General features: G+C 31.9%; 1 protein-coding gene across 3 annotated transcripts in view; it reads right to left on the minus strand.

The window, feature by feature from the left end:
* The window catches only part of LOC145313927 (uncharacterized), a 37,564-nt gene that overhangs the window by 2,200 nt on the left and 9,367 nt on the right, over positions 1-25,997 (minus strand). The window contains exons 2-16 of one of the 3 annotated variants that reach the window (XM_080153584.1): positions 15,918-16,037; positions 15,428-15,536; positions 14,901-15,021; positions 14,313-14,358; positions 13,923-14,044; positions 12,907-12,990; positions 12,391-12,460; positions 11,822-11,905; positions 11,046-11,184; positions 9,526-9,570; positions 9,183-9,284; positions 1,879-1,943; positions 1,486-1,583; positions 1,033-1,087; positions 811-852 (exon numbers count right to left, since the gene is read on the minus strand). In XM_080153584.1, the coding sequence (XP_080009710.1) occupies positions 811-852; positions 1,033-1,087; positions 1,486-1,583; positions 1,879-1,943; positions 9,183-9,284; positions 9,526-9,570; positions 11,046-11,184; positions 11,822-11,905; positions 12,391-12,460; positions 12,907-12,990; positions 13,923-14,044; positions 14,313-14,358; positions 14,901-15,021; positions 15,428-15,536; positions 15,918-15,968 (1,233 nt within the window). In that variant the 5' untranslated portion in view covers positions 15,969-16,037. Of the gene's footprint in view, positions 1-810; positions 853-1,032; positions 1,088-1,485; positions 1,584-1,878; positions 1,944-9,182; positions 9,285-9,525; positions 9,571-11,045; positions 11,185-11,821; positions 11,906-12,390; positions 12,461-12,906; positions 12,991-13,922; positions 14,045-14,312; positions 14,359-14,573; positions 14,620-14,900; positions 15,022-15,427; positions 15,537-15,917; positions 16,038-25,997 lie in introns of all 3 variants that reach the window. The other 2 variants (XM_080153585.1, XM_080153586.1) reach the window with 2 other exon arrangements.

A 25,997-nucleotide genomic window follows, 5' to 3' on the forward strand; every position in this document is an offset into this window, starting at 1 on the left:
GTCTGATAGCTGCCATACCTAGATACATATAGTAATTAATATTCACTTTTACAGGAGTAGTGGTTAGTTTGTCTGACAGCTGCCATACCTAGATTCATATAGTAATTAATATTCACTTTTACAGGAGTAGTGGTTAGTTTGTCTGACAGCTGCCATACCTAGATACATATAGTAATTAATATTCACTTTTACAGGAGTAGTGGTTAGTTTGTCTGACAGCTGCCATACCTAGATACATATAGTAATTAATATTCAGCTCTTACAGGAGTAGTGGTTAGTTTGTCTGACAGCTGCCATACTTAGATACATACATATAGTAATTAATATTCAGCTGTTACAGAAGTTGGGGTTAGTTTTCAGACAGCTGCCATACCTAGATAAACTTCCACTTCCACCACTAGCAAAAATATAGTCATTGTGTTTTTTTGACAAAAAGTTAGTGTGTTTTTGTCAATTTATTTTTTTGCTGTATTTTTGGCAACTTTTTATTCACTGTCAAAATTACACCTTTACCGCTGCCGTGATCACAGTTTCATTGTCATTTTCACAACCATAAAATTCAATGAGGCTGTCAAATGCACAGTTTTCACGACAAAAATACACATTATAAAGTATATACGTTTATGTCACGTGACTAAATATAGAAACAACAAATTAAGTTTTTCTTTAAAAAAATATACAATACCGACTTTGTGTAGCTTGAACATATAAGAAACGTTTCATATTTCATCTTTTTCTAATTTCAATGAAAGAACGGCTGAGCTAAATTTGCAAAAATAATGAAGAACTTTTAGATTAATTGAAAGTTACCTTTCCACCAATATGATGAGAAAACAGGTACAAATCCTTCTCCTATAATAATGAATCAAATTATAAAAATTAATGGAAATAACAAAAAAATACAGAAAATTATTCTATTTTTATACAATTTTTAGAAATTATAAATGATATATTAAATGGATAAAAGGTAAAAACTCAACGACAATTTAAAATATAAAAAAATGAAAATAAAAAGAAGAAAAAGTCACTTACTTCATTAATATATAGAGGCGCCTGAAGACCAAATGTATCTCCATCCTCTACTTTCCTAAGAAAAATAATTATATCAGTATAAAAATATACAATTTAGAAATAAACAAGGACAATGTTCGCCATTAGACGTACCGTGTTGTATGAATGCATTGGTAGATCGTAACATTCTTTTTTTAGCTGCATTTCTAATAAGTAGTCTGACAATGGATTTATTTTGGATCTTGTACAAAATTATCATGTACTCAATTTCCTCCCCCCCAGACTGGATGAACGAACTGACCAACAAATTATGTCCATGTTGGCAATTACATCCCTGTCTTAATTCCCATGTATATTCTATATTTATTAGTTTGACAATATAAATTTGCGAATTTTATCATCAAGAAACTTATTTGGATGCATATTCATACCTCAGGAGGCTTTTCCTCATTTCCTTTTAAAATCAAATTTTACCTGTAAACTCCTGAGAAGTATTCAACTTGGCTTGGTACTGTATCATTGTGATACACTGTGTTGTATACTTTGTACTTTGTACAGTCACACTTGGCAATCTAGATAGTAAAGTTGTGTTACTATAGTACCCTGTGTTGTACACTTTGTACTTTGTACAGTCACACTTGGCAATCTAGATAGTAAAGTTGTGTTATTATAGTACCCTGTGTTGTACACTTTGTACTTTGTAAAGGCACACTTGGCAATCTAGATAATAAAGTTGTGTTATTATATACACTATGTTGTTTCTAAATGCTAAGGGGTGAAGTAATACAGTAATAAAATAACAAAAAAGTGAACGGACGGATACAATTTAATTATAGAGTAGTTGCGCTACTAAAAAGATGCAATTACCGTCAAATCCTGTGGTTTATAGCATTTGAAAGTAATTGTAGTGTCGTTCTGCCACATACTCTCTCCTTAAATAGAAAGAAAGATTAATTGGTATTATAATACTTTTATAAAAAGGCCTGGTGTTAGGTTGTCTGTTTTCCTGTATCAAATATTCTCTCTACATTGATTTCTCCTTTACAATGAAGCCCCAGATAGGTCCAAGAAAATTTTTTTTGATTTATTTTGTTATACATTTACCGTATTCTTTAGGAACGTAGGCACTAATATACACGAGTGTTCCAAAAGGGGTAGTTTCACGAAATGTATTTGAACTTAATTTAGTGAACCGCATATTTTTTGCTAGTTAAGGGGTTTAACTATATTTATATGCCATCTATAATACAAAGTAGAACGATGTCTGTCTGTCCATCTGTCTGTCCGTCTGTCCGTCTGAAGCTTAAGATCTCGGTAACCACTGAACCGAATGGGCTCTACTCTTCAGGGAATATACCTACTGGTCCTGTGGTGGTTTTAAGATATTTTCTTGAGGGGTGGGACACCCCTAACCCCCCCAAAAACAAAAAAATCCCCCCCCTTAGGGGAGACTTCAACGTCAAATAAGGTGGTATCGGGTGACTTCTAAAATGGTGGGTCTGGCTCTCTGACATATCTTAAATTTGGCGAACTTAAAATTTTGCAACGCATTGATAGAAACAAATAATTTCTACTTATGATATTTACATTCCATATTTAAATTTAATACAAATTATTAAAGAATTAAATTTTGTATGACAAAAGCATAGATAATAATTTTAAGAATTAGCGACGGTATCGCAGATTTCTTCGCAAGAAACTAAGTAAAAATTTTGATTAATTCTAGGATGACTTTACAGTTTATTTTTAGTAGCGAATTTACTCTATGTTTTACCTTTATCGGTTGGTCCCCTTTATTGACCTTAATAGGTCGAGGGGAGGGGGGGGGGGGGATTGAACGTTCACTCTGTTATCTCGGTTTCTACTAGAGCTAGACGGCTAGAAATTTTTGTGCAAGTCCCCTGTTTGATATTAAATTTCAGACAATAAGTGGATCAAAGTAATTTTTACTTTTTTATTGAACAACCTTGTTTTTTTTAGGGCCGTTTTTACTTAGAAATTTCAAAAGGCTGTAATTTCTGTACTCTTAAAGCTAGAAGAAGAATTTTTTTCAGAAAATGTTTACCTTTATGTATATACTAGCGGCTACACCCCTAGAAGCCTCTAGGGGCACTGGTAGGAGGGGGAAAAGTCGACCTTATCCCATTTTAAATTTGCGTTTAAAAAGAGTTAAAAAATATTTTTGGGGGGAGGGGGGTAAAGAAACCCTCTCCAAAAATAGTTCAAAACCTTCCCAGGACCTATAAGAAGCTTCACAGTAAAGGAGAACAATATCGGTTTAGCAGTTAGCGAGATCCTTCAGGACAGACAAAAAACGCTTACTACTTTATATAATAGGACTAGCGGCTGCGCCCCTAGCATCTAGAGCCTCTATATTAGAAGGGCAAAAATAGACTAAAACCATACCTAGGTTTTTTTAAAAAATAAAACCATCCTTGGACCTATAAGAAGCTCCACTGCAAAGGTGGACAATATTGGTTCAGTGGTTAGCAAGATCTTTCACTACAGACAAAAAAAAGCTTACTACTTTATATAATAGGATAATATTAGAAATCCCAAATATAAATTTCGGCGGCGGCAGCTGTACTTGGCAGTTTCCGGACGCTGCAGACAAAAGTCGGTAAGAAAATATGTTATGTATGCATGTTAGAACAGCTTAGGTTTAAAATTTCAAGTCTCTAAGTCGAAAATTGCGGTCACAAGAGCCTTACAAAAAAAAGTTCATGAAATCAAAAGGTTTGTTGTTTGATTGATATGTGGGGGGGGGGCGGATCTGACACTTTTGCGTAAACAGAGAGTATAGGCCTTGTCTTAGGAGTGAGAGGATAGGTTATTTGGGAAAAAAGTTTAGTTTTGGGGTGTATTTTCCTTATATTTAAAATTTTTTTGATAGGTCTCCAGGTTCAGGTGCTGCAGGCTGGAAGGTCACTTCTGGACAGGTATAAATGAAAAAAACTAGTTTGAAGAGTTAGAGATAAACTTATTAAACCAAATATGCATCTTTTGGGATGTTATGAGCATATATGAAGAAAAAATAAAAATCAGCCTCCAGGTTCAGGTCCTGCAGGCCTCCAGGTGAATCCTGGACAGGTAAAAAATAAAAATTTTCACTTTTAAAGTTAGATTATAACTTCTTTAACAAAAGTTGCTACTTAATGGATAGTATTAACTAATTTGAAGAAAGATTTTAAATCGGGCTCCAGGTTCAGGTACTGCACGCCTCCAGGTGGATCCTGGACAGGTAAAACTAAAAATTTTCACTTTTAAAGTTAGAGCATAACTTCTTTAACAAAATTTGCTACTTTATGGATAGTATTATCTAACTTCAAGAAAAATTTGAAATTGGGCTTCAGGTTCAGGTACTGCAGGCCTCCAGGGGGATCCTGGATAGGTAGAAAATAAAAATTTTCCCTTGAAAGTTAGAGCATAACTTATCTAGCAAAAGTTGCTACTTTATGGATAGTATTAACTCATTTGAAGAAAAATTTGAAATCTGGCTCAAGGTTCAGGTAATGCAGGCCTCCAGGTGGATCCTGGATAGGGGAAACTAAAAATTTTCACTTTTAAAGTTAGAGCATAACTTATTAAAGAAAGTTGCTACTTTATGGATAGTATTAACTCATTTGAAGAAAAATTTGAAATCTTGCTCAAGGTTCAGGTAATGCAGGCCTCCAGGTGGACCCTGGATAGGTAAAAACTAAAAATTTTCACTTTTAAAGTTAGAGCATAACTTATTAAAGAAAGTTGCTACTTTATGGATAGTATTAACATATTTGAAGAAAAATTTGAAATCGGGCTCCAGGTTCAGGTACTGCGGGGCCTCCAGGTGAATTCTGGACAGGTAAAAACTGAAAATTTATATTTTTGAAGTTAAAACTTATTTAACAAAAGTTGCTACTTTATGGATAGTATTAACTTGTTTGAAGAAAAATTTGAAATCGAGCTCAAAGTTCATATACTGTATGCCTCCAGGTGGATTCTGGACATGTAAAAATTAAAATATTTAACTTAAGAGTTAGAACTATATCTATTTAACTAATTCAAAGAGAAATTTTAAATCGGGCTCAAGGTTCAAGTTAAATCCAACCATTTTGTTACATTTTGAATTATATCTGCAAAAAAAATAATATCAATTGACTAAAATAAAAAAAACATATTGTCAACAGGTCAGTCACTAAAGGAAGCCTGCAGGAAATACACTGCTCTAACTGTGGTAAAATTCCAACAAGTAGACACAATACCCCTAATTTAATGAGTTAATACTATCCATAAAGTAGCAACTTTTATTAAATGAATTATTCCCTAATTTTAAAAGTGAAATTTTTAGTTTTGAGCTGTCCAGGATCCACCTGGAGGCCTGCAATACCTGAACCTGGAGCCCAATTTCAAATTTTTCTTCAAATATGTTAATACTATCCATAAAGTAGCAACTTTGATTTAATAAGTTATGTTCTAAATTTAAAAGTAAAAATTTTCAGTTTTTACCTGTCCAGAATTCACCTGGAGGCCTGCAGTACCTGAACCTGGAGCCCGATTTAAAATTTTTCTTCAAATTGGTTAATACTAGTCATCTTGTAGCAACGTTAAATTAATAAGTTATGCTCTAACTTTAAAAGTTAAAATTTTTAGTTTTTACCTTTCCAGGATCCACTTGGAGGCCTGCAGCACCTGAACCTGGAGCCTGATTTCCAATTTTTCTTCAGATGAGTTAATACTATCCATAAAGTAGCAACTTTTGTTAAATAAGTTATGCCCTAACCTTAAAAGTTAAAATTTTTAGTTTTTACCTGTCCAGGATACACCTGGAGGCCTGCAGTACCTGAACCTGTAGTCCGATTTCAAATTTTTCTTCAAATATATTAATACTATCCATAAAGTAGCAACTTTAATTTAATAAGTTATGTTCTAACTTCAAAAGTAAAAATTTTCAGTTTTTAACCTGTCCAGAATTCACCTGGAGGCCTGCAGTACCTGAACCTGGAGCCTGATTTAAAATTTTTCTTCAAATTGGTTAATACTAGTTATATTGTAGCAACTTTTGATTAATAAGTTATACTCTAACTTTAAAAGTTAAAATTTTCAGTTTTTACCTGTCGAGAATTTATCTGGAGGCCTGTAGGACCTGAACCTGGAGCCCGATTTAAAATTTTTCTTCAAATATGTTAACACTATCCATAAAGTAGCAACTTTTGTTAAATAAGTTTTGTTCTAACTTCAAAAATAAAAATTTTCAGTTTTTACCTGTTGAGAATTTATCTGGAGGCCTGTAGGACCTGAACCTGGAGCCTGATTTCAAGTTTTTCTTCAAATTAGTTCATACCATCAATAAAGTAGAAACTTTTGTTAAATAAGTTCTGTTCTAACTATAAAATTAAAAATTTTCAGTTTTTACCTGTCCAGAATTCACCTGGAGAACTGCAGGACCTGAACCTGGAGGCTGATTTTTATTTTTTCTTTATATATGCTCATGACATCCCAAAAGATGCATATTTGGTTGTATAAGTTGATCTCTAACTCTTAAAACTAAATTTTTTTTTCATTTATACCTGTCCAGAAGTTACCTTCCAGCCTGCAGCACCTGAACCTGGAGCCCCTTGCTGCACATTTATCGGTTGGGGGTAGGGCTCAACGCCCCCCCCCCTTCTCTATTATCTCAGTGCATGGCCCTTGTTGGATAATGAATTTCCGACTATAACTGAACCTAAGTCAATTTTCGCTTTCTTCACCCTTTTATTTAACAACCTTTGTTTTTAAGTCCTTTTCTACTTAAAATTTTCATTTTTTATCTTTGAAGCTAGAAAAATATTTTTGTCAGAAAATGTTTATTTTTATATAAATTTTATATTAGAAATCTCAAAACATAAATTTCTGCGGCCGCAGCTGTACTTGGCACCTGCCAGCCACCGCAGTCGACGGTCAGCGGGAAAACGGCGGATCTTAATAAAATTTTGATACGTTATGTAGGCGTGTAAGAAAAGCTTAAGTTTAAAATTTGAAGGCTCTATGTTAAAAATTGCGGTCACAGGAGGCTTTTAAATCATTCTGGAGACCTGGAGGATCAGGACCTGCAGGATCATACCTGGAGCCTGAAATTGACTTGAACACCTATATTTCAAATAAATTAACCAGAATAGCTAACTGTCCCATAATGATAAACTCACATACAGACGGACAGACCCTAATTATAGAAAATCTTTGCTTTTAAAAAACTAATATTTATTCACTCACTAACAAAATTAAAATGTTGGCAGATAAACACATTTTTTAAAGCAAATCTACTCTGTAACTCACTTTGTTTTTCTACCTGTTAATCTGTCACTCTGTTTCAAAAGCTCTGAGAAAATTACAAAAAAATATAAAAATTAAAAATAAAAGCAGAAAAAAAGTTACATTGACAAGCTGACAGACATTTCAAATTATAGATAAACTTCGTCAACAATTTCAAGATCCATATTTCAACTAAATTTATTCCTGTAAACATAATTCACTTTGATACGAACTTATTTGAACACATGCGAACGAATTCAAATTAATAGATACTTGATCTAAAGTTGCTTGTAACTGTTCAAATAAACGTTGCTAAGGAATTAAATTTATAACATATATAAAATAATTATTATATAGATTTTTATTTTTTTTAAATCTTAATTATTGGTGGTGAATAAACCACTTTTTTGAACCGCCCCCATAAAACGTTCCCATGTATAAATTAAAGAATTATTTCTCTTAAAGAAAGTACACAAGATTAATTATTTTTTTCTTCTTAGTATTTAAATTAATTTTTTAAACAAAGTTGGAAAAGAAGAGATTTTAATAATCAACTATTATTTCTTTTAAAAAAATTAATTTAAATATCTAAAAATTTGCCGTAAGTTCTTAGTTGGTAAAAAACAAAATGATTTCTAGTAGCGGGGGTACTCTATTACTATTAATATTACAGAAATTTTACATGAGTATTAAAGTAAATATCATAAGATTAGCGCCAGTTTTGTTAGCTCAGGCATTTGGAACCTTGTTTTCACTTATTATCCACGGAAAGATGTCTATAATACGATGTGTTAAATTAATCAACTCAATTTATTTAGGATCTACAATATTTTGATATATAAAATATATTTGTTTTATTTAATGAAAAAAATATATTTCTTTTATTTCATGAAAAAAAATATTTTCTACTTTTCATCCCTTTTGTCCTTGTTAACACAGTATAAACTTTGTACAGCAGAGAAAGAGTGGGCAATGACAATAGTCCCCAAAGTTTTAAAATAACGTTTTTTCATTAGTTGGCTTAACAATTTTGGGGATTGGGTCAATTTAAATTGGTTGCTTCATTAGGTTGATTGTTCACACTTTTCAACCACAAATTTTAATCTACTGAAGGGGTTATTCTAAGTATCATCATTGGGGTATATATTAATTTATCGGCCATTGTCTTATTATCATTATCCCTTTAGATCCATTATACCCACTACTGTATACCCCTTCTAATTTAATTTGCTTTTGTGTATTGATGAAACAATATGCTGAAGTGATAGCATGCGGAAATGAACGCCCACCGTTGAATTGGTACTTTCCCCCCCAACTAATTTGTCTAACTACGCCTCCCACAATACAAAACTGTATAAAAAGTCGTAAGAAATTAAGACGGAAAAAACTCGAGATATCTGTCATGCACGTAATGCGTGGACCCACCATTTTAGGGGTCACCTGGTATCGTACATAAAAAATTAAATTTAACAAACAAAAACATTTAAAGTGCCACTAGAGGCCTCTAGGGGCGTAGCCGCTAGTATATTTAAAAGAATTTCAATTTTCTACCACGTAGTTTTGAAAATATCAAGACTTGAAAATCGTCTTTTTATGATATATGCAATTTAAAAAGACGGTTTTCAAGTCTTGATATTTTAAAAACTACGTGGTAGAAAATTGAACTTCTTTCAAATATATGCCATATAAATGTAGTTTACCCAATTACCCAGATAAAAATGTGCGGTTCACTAAATTAAGTTCAAATGCCTTTCGTGAAACTACCCCTTTGCGAAAATCTATACAAAGTTTATTATATTTGTACTTTCTACAATAGGCTGATTTAGCCCCCCCCCCCCCCCCCCCCGACCAGTAAGGGTTAAAAGGGAATACTTGTGGCCTAATTAATGCATAAAGATATTTACCTAAAGGTACAGGTTTGCTGGAGTCAATGTACAATTTAGTAACATTCTCTCCACCATGTCTCTCTGGGCAGATTTTGTCAGAGTTCTTGAATACTTGAATGCCTGAAATAAATACATTATAAAGAAGAAAATATGAACCAATTGAAAATTTCTCGTGGCTTCCTAAAAAAATCTAGTGGAAAAAATAATAAGAAGGTTTCTGTGCTCTCTTTGCACATTGATGGAAAGCACCCAATTTCCCCTTAAAAGTATGGTTTATTAGATTTAGAGTAACAGATAAACTTTAATCTAAAAACAGTAACTTTTTGTCCATTAAAGTATCAGAAACGGCTAATGACTTTACCTGCATGGGGTTTTCTATAATCAGGTCCCACCAACCACTCAGCACCTGAAACAATAGGATTTTTAAAGTTTGTTAGAGTAAAATAAAATCACGAAACCTATCTGCAAATGCTTTTCCTTTGGTAAAGTAGCAGGATTGGTTTTCTTTTTTTTTATTCAGACAAACCTGGAATGCTTTTATTACTGTGATTCTTTTATTTCATAATATTTTGGGAAGCTTTGTATAAGAAGTGATTAGCTAAAGATGCCCTCCCCCTCCTTCTTAATTGAAGTAGAAAAAGTATTTTATTAGAGAAAAACATGGATAAGTCAACGGCCGATAAATTAATGTACATCCCTAATTATGATACAAATAAAACTGTAGATTACAATTCGTGGTTTAAACGTTTGGACACTCAACTCAATGAACCAACCAATCAAAATTCAAGTAAAGTTCAGTGACATTGTTCATATACACAGGTAAGCAATCATTATTATGATACCTGTGAATGTATAGTATAAAAGTTCTCCAGTGGCATTATTCATATACACAGGTCTGCTATTATTATTATTATACCTGTGAATGTATAGTATAGATGTTCTCCAGTGGCATTATTCATATACACAGGTCTGCTATTATTATTATTATACCTGTGAATGTATAGTATAGATGTTCTCCAGTGGCATTATTCATATACACAGGTCTGCTATTATTATTATGATACCTGTGAATGTATAGTATAGATGTTCTCCAGTGGCATTATTCATATACACAGGTCTGCTATTATTATTATTATACCTGTGAATGTATAGTATAGATGTTCTCCAGTGGCATTATTCATATACACAGGTCTGCTATTATTATTATTATACCTGTGAATGTATAGTATAGATGTTCTCCAGTGGCATTATTCATATACACAGGTCTGCTATTATTATTATTATACCTGTGAATGTATAGTATAGATGTTCTCCAGTGGCATTATTCATATACACAGGTCTACCATTATTATTATAATACCTGTGAATGTATAGTATAGATGTTCTCCAGTGGCATTATTCATATACACAGGTCTACCATTATTATTATAATACCTGTGAATGTATAGTATAGATGTTCTCCAGTGGCATTATTCATATACACAGGTCTACCATTATTATTATAATACCTGTGAATGTATAGTATAGATGTTCTCCAGTGGCATTATTCATATACACAGGTCTACCATTATTATTATAATACCTGTGAATGTATAGTATAGATGTTCTCCAGTAGCATTATTCATATACACAGGTCTACCATTATTATTATAATACCTGTGAATGTATAGTATAGATGTTCTCCAGTGGCATTATTCATATACACAGGTCTACCATTATTATTATAATACCTGTGAATGTATAGTATAGATGTTCTCCAGTGGCATTATTCATATACACAGGTCTACCATTATTATTATAATACCTGTGAATGTATAGTATAGATGTTCTCCAGTGGCATTATTCATATACACAGGTCTACCATTATTATTATTATGATACCTGTGAATGTATAGTATAGATGTTCTCCAGTGGCATTATTCATATACACAGGTCTACCATTATGCTCCCCAATAAATGTGAACACGCCAGTCCTTTTATTCTGCCATACAGCTGCTTTCCCCTCAGATCCAACAACAATCTAAAATACAAATAATGGTAATGAATGCCAGTTCCATTATTAGAATTGCGTTGTAGCGCTTTAATAAAAGTACCCTAATAAGTACTAGCTGAAATTATTCGTGAAGACTATTATGGATGTCTATTGTCCATGACAATGTATATATGATGTATGTGGATATATTAACATTGAAAAGTTTGTCGTCAATTTAACTTGCTTATGTGGAGGACCTTTATAATTGGTCAGTTTGTCTATCCAGTAGAAGGGGAGGGAATGAGGTAAATTGGGGTGATGGAGGGTATAGTTATTTTAGCCAGCTGTGAGGTTTACTTTATTAGAGTACATGAACATCTTGTGCAGCATCCAAGTGATAATACATCGATTTCCATGGCACTGTAATGTCAGGTCCAACAATGATGGATAACTAAGGAAAATCTATATCTCTTTTTCAGTCCAAACACCAAGGGTTTTAGGTAAGGCAATACCCAACAAACAACCAATCCTTGGACTGGTTAACCTTTGTTTGGAATTCCTAACTGTGCATGGTATTGGAAAGCGCTTGTTTATAGACCAAGGCATTCTCCCTAATTTGATTATCAATTTCACGCGCCTGACAATGCAGCTTTTTAAGATAGCGCGGTTTATCTATGATACTTACTGAAGTACAGTCTCTGTCACAGGATAGCTTCTCCAAGAGATCCTCTGGTCTAGGATCATTAGTCTCCGCCATTTGAGTACAGTTCTTAAATTAACATAATTAATATCTGTCTTATTTTTGAACCATCAATTTATGTCAAAAAAAATTTAACTTGCTAAATTTGTTCATGTAATTATTTATACAATGTGCTTAATATACCTATCTTTAAATATTTGATAATCTAGCAATATATAACCCTCTATCTAAAACAAAATAATCATTCTCATGCTTTAAAATTTCTGCCAGATATTACGTCCATCCATCTATATATCTATGTCTTCACACATCTAATTATCTCTGCATCCATCTATATATCTATGAACCCTTCTATCTTTCTCAGCATAGAGAATAAATCCTTCCATTCAGAGCTTTGAACTCTTTGCATCTATCTATCCATCAATCTAAATAATTATTTATCTATAATCTATCCACCGTACCACAATCCTATAAATCAGTTCTCCAAGCTCTGTACATCTTTCAATCTGTCTATCAGTCTATCTTTTGAATTATCTATCTATCTATCTGTGTACCTGATCACAGAAGAAACAATCCTTTTCATCAGTGCTCCAGGCCCTGCATGGCATTTCTGTACATTCATACCTTGATAAAGTTTACATCTTAACTAATTGAAATAAGAGTTCATGTCAATGGGATAAAATGTCTCTATTTATTCTATGAAATGTGTAATGTAATGAAGTTTCATATTGAAAGTCTCTTTAGGTTTTCTATATTCTATAACTATTGAACTGATTGTGTTTTCATTTTAGGGAAGCTTCATATTGAGTTCTGCTTAACAGGGTAGCTTTTCATAGGTCCCGGGAAGGTTTATAACTATTTTGGGGAAGGGTACCACCACCCTCCCAAGAGAAATAAAAAAAGAGACTTCAACGCAACATAGAAAAAATGTGTAATATCGTTTAAAATAAAAAAAAACATTTAAAGTGCAACTAGAGGCCTCTAGGGGCAATATATATAATTACATAGATTGCTTTTCTTAACTGTTTGTAATTATGTCTGTAAAGCTTTATCATCAATTGTATACTTACTTTTCTTTTTCAACAGCAACATAATCTTGGATGCAGTGCATCTCACATTTTGTACTTTGAGTGGTTCCTGTACACGAGACAGACCTATAACAGTTCAGGATTTTAAATAAATCTGTAATTATCTTATCTATCTATCTTCTATAGTTTGTTCAAAGCATCTGAAGAATGTACATATCTGTACAGGAAACAATTTATAATTCAAAATAAACCACATATTTAAATACTTGTGAGTTGGTAATTAAATATCTTTAATCTATATTAACGTTTATCTTTTATATGTCTTTCTGTCTGTCTATAAATCTATCTATCTATTTTTGCATGTACATATGTCATATAACTTTCTTACTAACTATTTTGTATTAGTCTATCTAGTCGCTTATCTGTTCGCTATCTATTTTTATATCTACCTTTTTACATTTATTTATGCTTTTCTATATCTTATTGTCTACTGTTTTATAAAATAGCCTAACTGTCTGTCTATCTATCAACAACCTGTCTATCCATCTATCTAACATTACATACATCTATCTAAAAATCTTTTTAATTATCTATCTATAACTCTATCTACCTTGCTAACTTAACCCTACTCCAATGTTCAGGGGTGACAAGTTTGCTAGGATAGCAGACAGGGATCTATCTAACAATCTATCTATCCATATGTCTAGCTATCCATCTATCACTCTATCTACCTGGCTAGCTTAACCCTACTCCAATGTTCAGGGGTGACAAGCTTGCTAGGATAGCAGACAGGGATGTCTGTCTCTCTATCTATACATCTATCTATCTATCAGTATCTACCTGGCTAGCTTAACCCTACTCCAATGTTCAGGGGTGACAAGCTTGCTAGGATAGCAGACAGGGATGTCTGTCTCTCTATCTATACATCTATCTATCTATCAGTTTCTACCTGGCTAGCTTAACCCTACTCCAATGTTCAGGGGTGACAAGCTTGTTAGGATAGCAGACAGGGATGTCTGTCTCTCTATCTATACATCTATCTATCTATCAGTATCTACCTGGCTAGCTTAACCCTACTCCAATGTTCAGGAGTGACAAGCTTGCTGGGATAGCAGACAGGGATGCCGGACCACTCCAACACATCGCTGTTATCAAACACCTGCTTTCTCTGACAACGAACCTAAATGGGTAAATACAATTTTAACCATTTGAAATAATCAATATTGAATTGAAAACAAAAGTCTAGGAAGAAGCAACTTATAGTGCCTATAAAAAATGACGTCATACAATACAAATGACCAATGATAGGCCTGTATACATTTTACCATTGATCAATTAAAATGTATATGGGTCTATCATTGATCATTTGTTTTGTATGAAGTCATTTTTCACTTCACGCTGCTTCCTCTAGGAAATTTAAATATTAAGATATTTTAATTTTAACTTACTTGTAAAGGAAAAGGTGTATAATCTCCTTTGCACTGTAAATCCACACTATTTTTACATATTTATTTAATTTACACATGTCCCAATGATGATTAACATTGCATCTACCTGTCCCTGAATTTCAAGTATTTATGGGAATGCATTAGCCAAAGAAAAGACACAGCTTCACTGCTTGCAACATAAGACAAAATAAGGCATCTAAAGCCACTTAAGAATAAGCATTATCTCATCAGAAAAGCATAATTTAAGATATGGTTACTTACTTGTAATGGATAAGGTTTATAGTCTCTTTGACACTGTAGATTAACACTGAGTATCACATTTATTAAAATTAAATCTAAAACCTAGTAAAATTTGTGCTGAACATGCAAATGGTGTTGAAAAAAGCTTAATTTTAATTGTCTTTTTATGTGACATGCTTACTTTTTTCTTAGGATTTTCTTTTGCATTGTACCTGTATCTAGAGTTTTAAAACCTTTTGAAGAGATATAAAGTCTAAAGAAAAACTTGTTGCCACTAATAGTTTATCCTTTTTAACATAACCTTAATTATTATTTTTCTTAGTGTGGTCAAATCAAATAAATATGTCCCTAAGTCCTTCAAAGCTCTGACCAGCTTCTAGGGTTGTAGCGAGCTTTTCTCCATGGAGGGGTGGACAAGAGGCTGACAGGTTGGTGATCCAGTACTGGAATAATACCTCATTCTTTTTACCTGAATTAAATTAATAATGTCAATAATTAGTATAGATGTAAAACACCCAGACATCTTCATGGTTCCAGTTGTGTGAACCTTTTTCGTTTACTAGCAAATTTTGATCTTTTGTAGCGACTTGGCTGTGTTAATATTTCCAACGCTGATATTCAAACAACCAATTAAAGGTCGGCAAGGATCCCCACCCTGAGAACATACATTAATCTTTTAATATCTTAGTACAGAGACGAAATTAAACATTGTAAAAGTGTTCACAACTACTTCAATTGTATTTGCTTGACAATAATGATATAAAGCATAGGAGAATGCCTTGGTATTAAAAAACAGTGCAACTTAACATCATAAACAATTAGGAAATCCTAAAATGAAACTCGTATCATATGTAGTTCAATGGGTGTCCGCATACCTGAGGGGGCGCTACCGTAGCCAATACCAATGCCCAGTATAACAAGAAGAAAGATGACAGAAACAACAACTAACCAGAAAACTGGTCGCCCAGGGAACTTGCGGCTAACCTAAAGAATTAAAAAAATAGTCGTATTATTGAAGAGATAATTTAATTGATAAACATGCTTTAGGGGTAGCTAAAGGGAAGCTTTACATAGGTCTTAGAATAGTTTAAGGCTAATTTATTTTTAGATTTAAGTCTTTGGTTTTAAGCTATTTTTGCCTTCCCTATCTTTTCGAATAGAGAAGGCCCTGGCGCAACCTCTAGTCTGTTATATAAAATGGTAATCTTTTTGTCTGTAGCTTAAGGTATCTCCTTTTTAGGAAAGTTTTACATAGTTCTTAGGGTGATTCCAGGCAATTTTATGTCATTCCCTTCCCTTTGAATCGTAAAAAAACTTAAAACAATGGTTTAATAAAATTTTATTATCTTAAACAAAATTTTTAACCTGATTTGAAATATCATCAAAATCTTCTTTCATGCGCTGAAAGCTGACCATGGTGAGGGTTGTGAGTTCACACCCTTGCAAATATTTCTTCTTGTTTTTGTGTGGGGATACAAATCAAGTCTTCCTATTTGTTTGTATAATGGAAATCTTTGTTATTTTTGTAATACTAATTTTTTGTTATTTTAAATAAATTGGTATTAGTTCTTGGCTTATAAATATTAAGATATAACTTATAGGTCAAATTTACTTTAAACTATTAATGTTTTTAATGGTGAAAGTCAGTCATACATGTTAAAAATATAGAAGTATATAAAATATATGTCTATTGTTTAAATCATAGTGTAATCTTCTATATAGGTATACATATCTAAGATATACGTACATAGTTCAAACTATATTAGTAGATTTTAAGTTAATCGCAACTTTTATGATACTCCAATTTTCTCCAATGTTTCTAGATAATGTTAAAGTCTTTTGTACAAGTAGAGAGACATGAATTATAGATAAGCTTCACAACTAAAAATATCACGAGTTAAAACTTATCTAGATTAGAAAATTCAAGTTTCTTATCTAAATTAGTGAAAGGGAGGAAAAAGTGAAATTTTATTATCTTTGACAAAAAAAAGGTTGCCACTTTGTGGAATTAGGCTGTAAAAAGGGGTGGGTTGGGGTCATAAAAAAGGAAAACTAAATTGTTTTTCTTCAAATTATTGTGGATGTCCTTTAACAATTAAAACTAACTAGTGGTTTGGTCCTCAGACTCTAGGGCTGGAAAACCATAAACCCATATTACAGCATAATCGGTTCTGTAATTAGCAAGATCTTTATATAATAGGATAATCAGTGAATTCTTTTAAAATCTACATATTTCTAGACTTATTGTAACGTTACTATCGTTTTCTTTTTTGTTGGCCCGGTATTAAAGCCATAAACTGTCCTTTTTATTATGCCGTTAGCATTTTAATCTATGCTTTTATTGATATTTTTACAACGATGCTAAATACAACAACTTTTTAAATCAAATTTAGTTTAGGTAATGCTTTTATGCTTTTAAAATCTTAAAAGTAGAAATCAAATGTTAACTTTTTGCTAAACTTTTACGGCAAAATATAAAGTTAGTGCACGTTTGTAATCATTGACGTGCATAGCGAGTAACAGGGGGTGAAAAAGGTAAAGACAGGCCTTCTCAATTTAAATTTTAAGTGACACACCAATGGTTGTATCATCATATTTTAATGCAAATTAATCTTATTTAACTTTTTAAGATTAAGTTAGATTATCACATGAATGTTAGGAAAGTTTACATTTTGTCTAAAGTAAAACCTCGGCTTAGGCTGAACGTACTACAACTTTGACTTATGCAAAATATAGTTAAAATTTTAACAGCGACAGTGGCTAAATGCTGATGCAGTAACCGAGTGCTGCTTAAAATCAATATAATCAAAGGAAATTATATGATTTAGCGGATTTTTCACGGTGAAAATTAAATAATGAAAAATAATTGATCAGTTATTTGTATTAGTTATTTTACAAAGTAACCAGAAATGTTAAAAAAGCAATTACATTTGTCAAAACAGCAAACATCTTCGAAATTTTTTTGTATGATTGTTTTTAAAAGTGGACACTTAAAGTATTCTTTGAACAGTTTATTTAATAGTTTTTAAAATAATATTACTTGCATAAATTTAAATTTTGTGAAAAGTTGGCTATTTTAAGTTTACAAATATATCAAAACGTAGCCACATGTAATTTTCTCAACAATATGAAATAAATGAAACAGCTAAAATTACTTTTTCTTTCAAAACGCTGAATTGAGTAAAATTGCAGTGGCGGATTTTTTAATCTTTTGATACAATATAGAATTATTGTTTTAACTCATAAATTTGAAAATGTATCTAGTGTTTAAATTTCATGCGAGCTTTCTATGTCTCATTTATATTTTAAAATAGAAAATAAGCAAAGTTTTTATTTGTCTGTTAAGATTGCACTAACCCCTGAACAAATTAAATTACCAATTACTGGGAAGCTTCATATAAGTCCCTGGATAGTTTTGAACTATACTATTCTTTTTTTCAATTTAAGTTTCATGTTGGTTTTAGACTAACCCTTCCTTCTCATTCAAATACATAGCCCCTCTAGGGGTGTAGCAACTATTTACAATTATACCGATATTATTTTAAATAATGAAAATTAAGCATGGAACTTAAGGGATAAGACAAGATTCAATAACTTATTGTACAACCCCAATGATGATAAACAAAATTACCCCTTTTAAAGAATAAAATTATAGGAAAAAAAGTACACAAAGTAACATGAAAATCCTATTGAACTCGCTAAGTTTATCAATGCATAGAAAGAGTCTAGCTGTAGCCTAAAGGATGGTATTGCGTTCTACATTTTGACACATACAGGGTCAATCAAGGAAAAAAAGACAATTTATATTGAAAATGAATAGGAGAAACGGACATATATAGAAATTATAAAGACATGTTGCTATCTAGTCTTCGGCAAAAGTGTTGTTTTATAGCTACGTCCCTAGAGGCTTCTAGGGGGAGTGTGTGTGTGTGTGTGAGGGGGTGGGTTAAGGCAATAATTCAATTCCAATTTAATTTTAAAAAAAGGAAAAAGGATATAAATTTTTAAAAGGAAGTCAGATTCTCTTTGAAGGGTAGGGTTATCCTCTCTGTAAATTTATTGTAAAGGTGAATCCTGTCGATCCAGCGGTTATTTAGAGCTTAAACTACAGACAGACACACAAACACACAGATACATCTTGTTACTTATATATATAATTAAGGATTTTGTCATCGAGTCATTTGAACAATGCATTAAGTTTTCAGAATAATTTTCTCCATCTGTGGGGAAAAATGTAAATAATTGATTATAATTCTTTTGTACTGTTTCATATTGTTACATTTATTACTTCATAAGATTAATAGTTTTTCTATGGTATTTTTACTAATAGAAAAGTCATTTATTTATAATATCTACCAGGTTATGCTTTAATGTATTATATATAAATTATTTTATACAAGAAGGATAACTATCCTACATGATATTTTTCATTGTATTGCTGCGCTACTAATCAATGCATGTATAGTAGAATAAAAAAACCATAAATTAACCTAGAATTAAAATAATTTTACAACTTTTCCAAATTCGTGGTTATGCTTATTAATTTTAAATGTTATGGTGACTTTGATTTTATTTATCATCAATGCATTTAGTTCCATGGAGGGAGGGGACATTGGGCTGTTTATTACGAAGTCCCCAAAGTCTTAGAATAACGTGTTCTTAGTCGTTGGCTTAACAACCTTGGGGACTTTTATCGAATTTTAGTTGGTTGGTTCGTATAGTTGAGTGTAAAAACGTTTCAACTACCAATTGTAATCTACAGAAGGGGTGATTTTGGGCATGTACACAATCCCTTTTTATCCCTGATTTAGTTTTATAATGTAAACTGTACAAGGGATATTGTAGCTGTGGAATGGAGAGAATTGTTTCTCATCCAGCAGATAAAAATCGGTTTCGAAGCCATATAGGAAAAACTTCTTTCTCGTATTTTTTCGAATCCGGTGCCTTTGGCACCTCGGGGCTAAAAAACTGGTTTTAATCTTATAATTGTACATTCTATATCCGCGGAAAGCGGTTTATAATACGAAAAAGAAATAACTATTATATCATCTTTTCTACAACTAAAATTGTCATTTTGATTTACGAATAATTTCTTAGTTTTATCATTTCTGTTAGGAAAAAAACCTTAATTCCCTTCTTTAAAAAAAAATTTGCGCTTGTGAATCATTCCCGGCCATGGAACTAACATTTTCCTTAATTTTACTTTAACTATTAATTTTTTTGAAAGTTAAAGACCTAACCTGCTGAAAGAAAATAAAGAATTTTTCAATGCATTTAAATATCTTTAGAAAGTATACATATATGGCATATCATTTGGTTTTATCCAGTTAAGATAAATATGCACAATAAAAATATTAATGAATATATAAACTTTATTGTTTGAAAATAGCCTTAACCTACCGGGTACAAGTAAAGCCTTCAAAGATATAAAATTAAAGATCAAATAAACATCTTTTACAGAACAGCTGCAAAAGTCAAAAAGCCAAGTAAAAATGTGGATCTAAAAGTCTTCGCTTGGATGACTGTTGCGTCACATCTGTTTAATTTCTAATGCAAGAAAAAATGATCAACAAATCTAATGCATTTTTAAGACTCAAGACATGTTTAATACGGCTAAGGTTCCAATGCTCATTTTAACAAAAGGTATAAGACAATGGCCGAAAAAGGATATACATCCCCGATGATACACAATGTTAAACCTTCTTTAGATTAGAATTAGTGGTTGAAATGTTTGGACACTCAACCTAATGATCCATCAATCATAATTCAATTAAAGTCCCCAAACAAAGTTGTTAACAATTCTGTAGATTAAACTTCTATTTGACTGTCTATCTGACTGTCAAACCCTCTTTGAACAAAACCTATCCTTGTTAGTTATTCAATAAAAGTGATTGTAACAAATAAGATTAAAAAAAGAACAGTAAGAGTTGATAGGAAGAAAAATAGAAAGATACGTGCATAAGAAAGGATGAAAAAAAAGAGTTATAAAAAAGGGGACAATAAATTCTGAAAGATATGGTTACCCAAAATGTAAATGAAGTTATGGTTATTGAAAGTAAAGCTCAAAGCTGGAAGTACTTACATACAACCAATAAAAGTTGCTCTGCTACTTTCAAAGAAAGTAATTAAAAATTGAATAATAATGCTAAATAATGAAAGAAAGAAAATGAAATAAAAGTGACAAATGCAACATGAATGACTAGAAAAATTTTAAGAAAAAAAATATTAGTTTTGTTACACGTTTTGGTTAAGCTAATATTTATCAACTGTCCAATTAATATTCATTAATTGGTCTTTTATTTACAAAACTACAAAATTCATAAATTTTATGATTTTTATTTCATTATTCTAGGAAAATGTCTTTTATACAATACAGTGCATGTTTTTTTCAGAATAGCTCAGCACTTGTTTAATTCCATATGATATTTAATGGTTTCAAAGACATACGGCAATGGCAACTATACATCCACAATCTGGACATAATACGATACGATACATGGTTTTTCTTTATAGCTCAGATCAGGTTCTAATCCATCAGATATTAATCGGTTTCGAAGCAAGACTGGAATAGATATTTCTTGCATCGTATTATATACAGAAGGCACGGGTTAAAAAACTGGTTTTAATCTTAAGATTGTACATTTTTGTATTCGTAGAAAGCTGGATTTAATGCGATGCTAGACATAGTTTTTTCGTATGGATGAGAACCGGTTCCTATCCACCGGATTCGAATGAATACGAGAATAGTTATTTCTCGTATCGTATTATAAACGGCTTTCCGCGGATATAGAATGTACAATTATAAGATTAAAACTAGTTTTTTTAGCCCCGTGGTGCCAAAGGCACCGGCTAAAAAAACTGGTTTTAATCTTATGATTGTACATTTCTATATTCGTAGAAAACTGGATATAATACGATGCTAGACATAGTTTTTTCGTATTCATGAGAACCGGTTCCTATCCACCGGATTCAAATGAATACGAGAAAACTAATTAATTACTTTCTTTTTGATAAGCATACAAATAGAAACTTGTTGTTTACTGAGACGTCGATAGGAGAAAATTAAATTGCAAAAATTTCAGGAAATAAAAGAATAAGTATATCCTCCTAAGATATAAAGTAGGAATGTTTTTTGTCTGAACTTAAGATTTCAATAACTATTTAACCATTTAGGGAAGCTTCACATATCTCCCGGGATTGTTTAAAACAATTTTATCCTGGGATTTGAGCCTTTGGAAGGTTTTGGGCTGTTATTCTGCTCCAATTTTATTTCTTTGCTTACAGAGCCCCTAGATGCTAGGGTCCCATCCACTAGTGATATAATAGGGGCCTCAATGATACAATTGTTCTAGTATCATGTAATGTTTTTCTTACTCAATCTTTCAGTTTGGTTAAACAGAATTAAGCTAGTTTATATTTGAGATTACAGCTCTATATTAAATTAACCAATAATAATTTTCTTACTGGAGACATATATTCATATTTGCTTAACCCTTTATCTGTGGACACATCTGATTGCCTTGATGCATTTTCTGGGAGTGTAAGTATAGGAATTATATACATTATCTCCCTAGTCCTAAAATTAAAGTAAAAGAATAAAGGGGGCACGAGCTTTATATAACTCTACCTACGGAGTGCAGGGGACCCTTTGACGACTTTTTACTGTGTCTTTGAATATCAGCCAAAAACGTCGCAAGAATAGAGCAGAATGTAATATGCCAGCAGACGAAATGGGTCACAACCACTTGGGCCAGGTAGTTTACACAACTATACTTATACATTTATTGTCCTAGATATGTAGTTAACAAGGTTATTTATAAAATTATCAATCACTAGCGGCTACGCCCCTAGAGGCCTCTAAGGGCACTTGAGGGAAGAAAGGTAGGGGTTGATTTTTACTTCAATTTTAGTTTTAAAAAGAAAATTATAGAAAAGCTTTGAGAAATTTGTAAAACTTTTATTTCACCCTTTCAAATATATGCACATACATTTATTAGCATCAGAATAAAGAATGCAAAAAATTGGCAATGTGTAAGTTTCTAAAGGCTTGATAAGATTAGATTCACAACAGGTTTTCTAACTTATCAAGCCTGTTAATTTGCTGTGATAAAATAAAACTAAATTTCTTTAGAAACTGCCCAAGGTGTGGCCTGAGGTCTTGAACGTAGGGAATTTAGAAATCAAGGGCGACTACTATAGTTTTAAAGGATCCAAAATTCCCAATACTTTTTTTTAAAGGGCCAGAAGATATCAGTCTAAAGAAAAGTGTCTTATAAAAAGTTAAATGTTTTTGTAGCATTTTAGTTCATAATGAATAATTATTTATCTTATCGTATTATAGACAGCTTTTCGTGGATATTAAAATAAAAATACTCCAGTAACAAAACATTGGTATTAATATTATGATTTTTTTATTAGAATTAAATTTTTTTTCTATAATACGATACAATACAGTATAGCTCCGAACCGGTTGTAATCCATCTGAAATTAATATGTTTCAAAGCAATACAGGAATAGTTATTTCTCGCATCGTATTATAAACGGCTTTCCGCGGATATTGAAAGTACAATTATGAGATTAAAGCTAGTTTTTTTAGCCCCGTGGTGCCGAAGGCACCGGCTAAAAAACTGGTTTTAATATTATGATTGTACATTTCTATATTCGTAGAAAGCTGGATATAATACGATGCTAGACATAGTTTTTTCGTATGGATGAGAACCGGTTCCTATCCACCGGATTCGAATGAATACGAGAAAAAATATTACATTTTTGAATTAGATTTCTCGTATTCATTCGAATCCGGTGGGTAGGAACCGGTTCTCATCGCGGAAAGCCGTTTATAATACGATGCGAGAAATAACTATTCTTTAACTTCCTATTAAGGGAATATCTTCACTAAAGCATATGAACAATGGAAAGTTTATCCAAGAAGCAAAACCAGTGCAGCGATTATTTAGATCTATTGTTTCATATATATATAAATATATAACTTCTTTTATAACTATGTAGTTTTTTAATTACATCTTTTATCTTTCAATTGCATAAAATTTTAGAATGTCTACTTTCTTTATAATACATTCAATCTTAGTTATTTAAAAATCTTAATTATTTTTAAAAAATCATTTACCATTTAAAACTCTTGTGTTATGTAATATACTTGTTGCTATTAAAAACCAAAAGAATTACCGCTAAAGCAATAAAAAAACAAGTATGACAACATCCAAAGATAGAATAATAAGGAAAGTACTTGGATATTAAAGTATAAGACAATAAAATGAAATTTAATACTATCTCCCCCCCCCCCATCATTACATCTTCCAAATATGATAAACAAAATAACTTCTTTTTTAGATTAAATTAAATTAATTTTGCACTACCAAATCATTATTTTCAATCCAACGAATAGCAGAACTTGTTTTTAAAACTTTGGAGTTCAGTGAAATTCCAATGTCCTCTCCCTCCCTTGGGAAAAGTTATTTGTATACTATGTATTCTATTTAATGAACTAAAGCTAAAGTTATTATTAAAGCTTTTATAATATTGGTGAAAAGAAGTATAGGTTTCAAATAATTAAAAATAACATTGGATGTAATGTCGACGTAAAAATCAAGCAAATTTTGATAAGATCGAAACACCCCCCCCCCCCCCCAACAAATAAAACCTTTAAAACCCCTAATTTTAACCTCAGCCCCCCTCAAATAAAAAGCTTGGAAGTCCTTGAATGTATGAAAAAAAATGTAATATGTTTATGAGTGTGGGAAGCATACACCTATAGAACAACAATTAGCTATACAAATACAGTACAGACATAAATAATTGTTGCTAAGCAATATATTTTTGCAATATAACTCTAGTTGATATATATTATAAGAAACACACCCAGCTTTATATTTTAATGCGCGAATATTTAAGTTGCTTAAAGGAAAATATGCTCAGCATTATTTCTTAAATTTGATTTTCAGGTGATTTTTCACAAGTGGCCCCTAATTTAACCTTGAAAGGCTACCCAGGCTCAATATAACCTAACCCAACCTGACATAAAGTATTAAACGAACAAATGAAAAACTATCCCTCCCATTCTAATTTTCAATTTATTCCAGAAAATAGCCCAAAACCTGCAAAGATTCCTGAGAATTTAATGGACACAGAATTTTTTTAATTTTTTGTAAAATTGGAAATAATATATTTTATTGAAAAGGGAATGTTGATTGGATAAACTTTTAACAAATGAAAATGATATGATTTAAAGAGATAAAAATCATTCTACGATGAGATAGTGATTTTGGTTTTTTAAACTCGTTTTTTTAAACTAGCGGCTTTGCCCCTAGCCTCTAGGGGCTTTGCCCCAAGAGGTGATACAATTTTTTTTTTGGCGAAATACGTAAAAGGACCAAGGAAATCTTCTACAAAAAAAAAAAAAAAAAAAAAAAATGGAGGGGGATTTTTTGTTTTTTGGGGGGGTGGGTGTGTCCCACCCCCTAAGAAAATAGCCTAAAACCACCACAGGACCAGTAGGTATATTCTCTGAAGAGTAGAATCCAATCGGTTCAGTGGTTACCGAGATCTTAAGGAACGGACAGACAGACAGACGGCCGGACAGACAGACAGACGGAGACAGACAGACAGACATCATTCTACTTTGTATTATAGATAACAATAAAATTGTAGTTTATGATAATATATTTCAATTTAAAGGGAAAAGATACCATTGTCTTTATTCTCAAAATCGGATGGAAAAAAGTTAAAACATAAACCAGAAACCTTAATATTATAATAAATTGATGCAAATTAAATAATAAATTATCAGTAAATTTAGTGGTTTTATATGCAAAAGATTTTTATAGATCCATCAAAATTAAGTATCTTCACCTTCAGCCGCATTTTATCATTCGAACTTTCAGCAACCTATAGGATTTTAAATGACATTTCCTGATAAACAAATTTGCCAAATCACTCTGCAGCCGGCATTTTTATTTCCAGACAAAGCGCTCTAAATTCTGCAGAATCCATGCCATGATCAATATAAAAACCATAATTTGATTATAACTAACCTATGTTATTTATCATCTGGCGCTGGCGTATAAAACGTACAAGTGGCTGCACCTATAACATCAAGGGACTATTTTATCTAAAGGGTAAAAGGGGGCAGAAAATAAGACATATAAGAATCTTCCCTAAAATGAAGAATCCAATCGGTTCAGTAGTTAGCAATATCTTACTATTTCAAAAATCTTGAGAGTTAAAAGAAAAGGACATTCTGTTGTTGTATAGGAGTCTAGGGGTATGTAAAATTTTATCTGCTGTTACGTGTTGTCAACACTGCTGATATATCAGACGCGTTACATTAATTAAGAAATGCTTGGATATCATTTATGAGCTCAGCTGCTCAATAGCAAATATTTGTACTCCAAGTAAAATCTGTTGTTAAGCTTCGATTTTTAAAAA

This window comes from Acartia tonsa, chromosome 3 (assembly GCF_053477335.1).
Source record: "Acartia tonsa isolate MP-2025a chromosome 3, ASM5347733v1, whole genome shotgun sequence".
NCBI lineage: Eukaryota > Metazoa > Arthropoda > Copepoda > Calanoida > Acartiidae > Acartia > Acartia tonsa.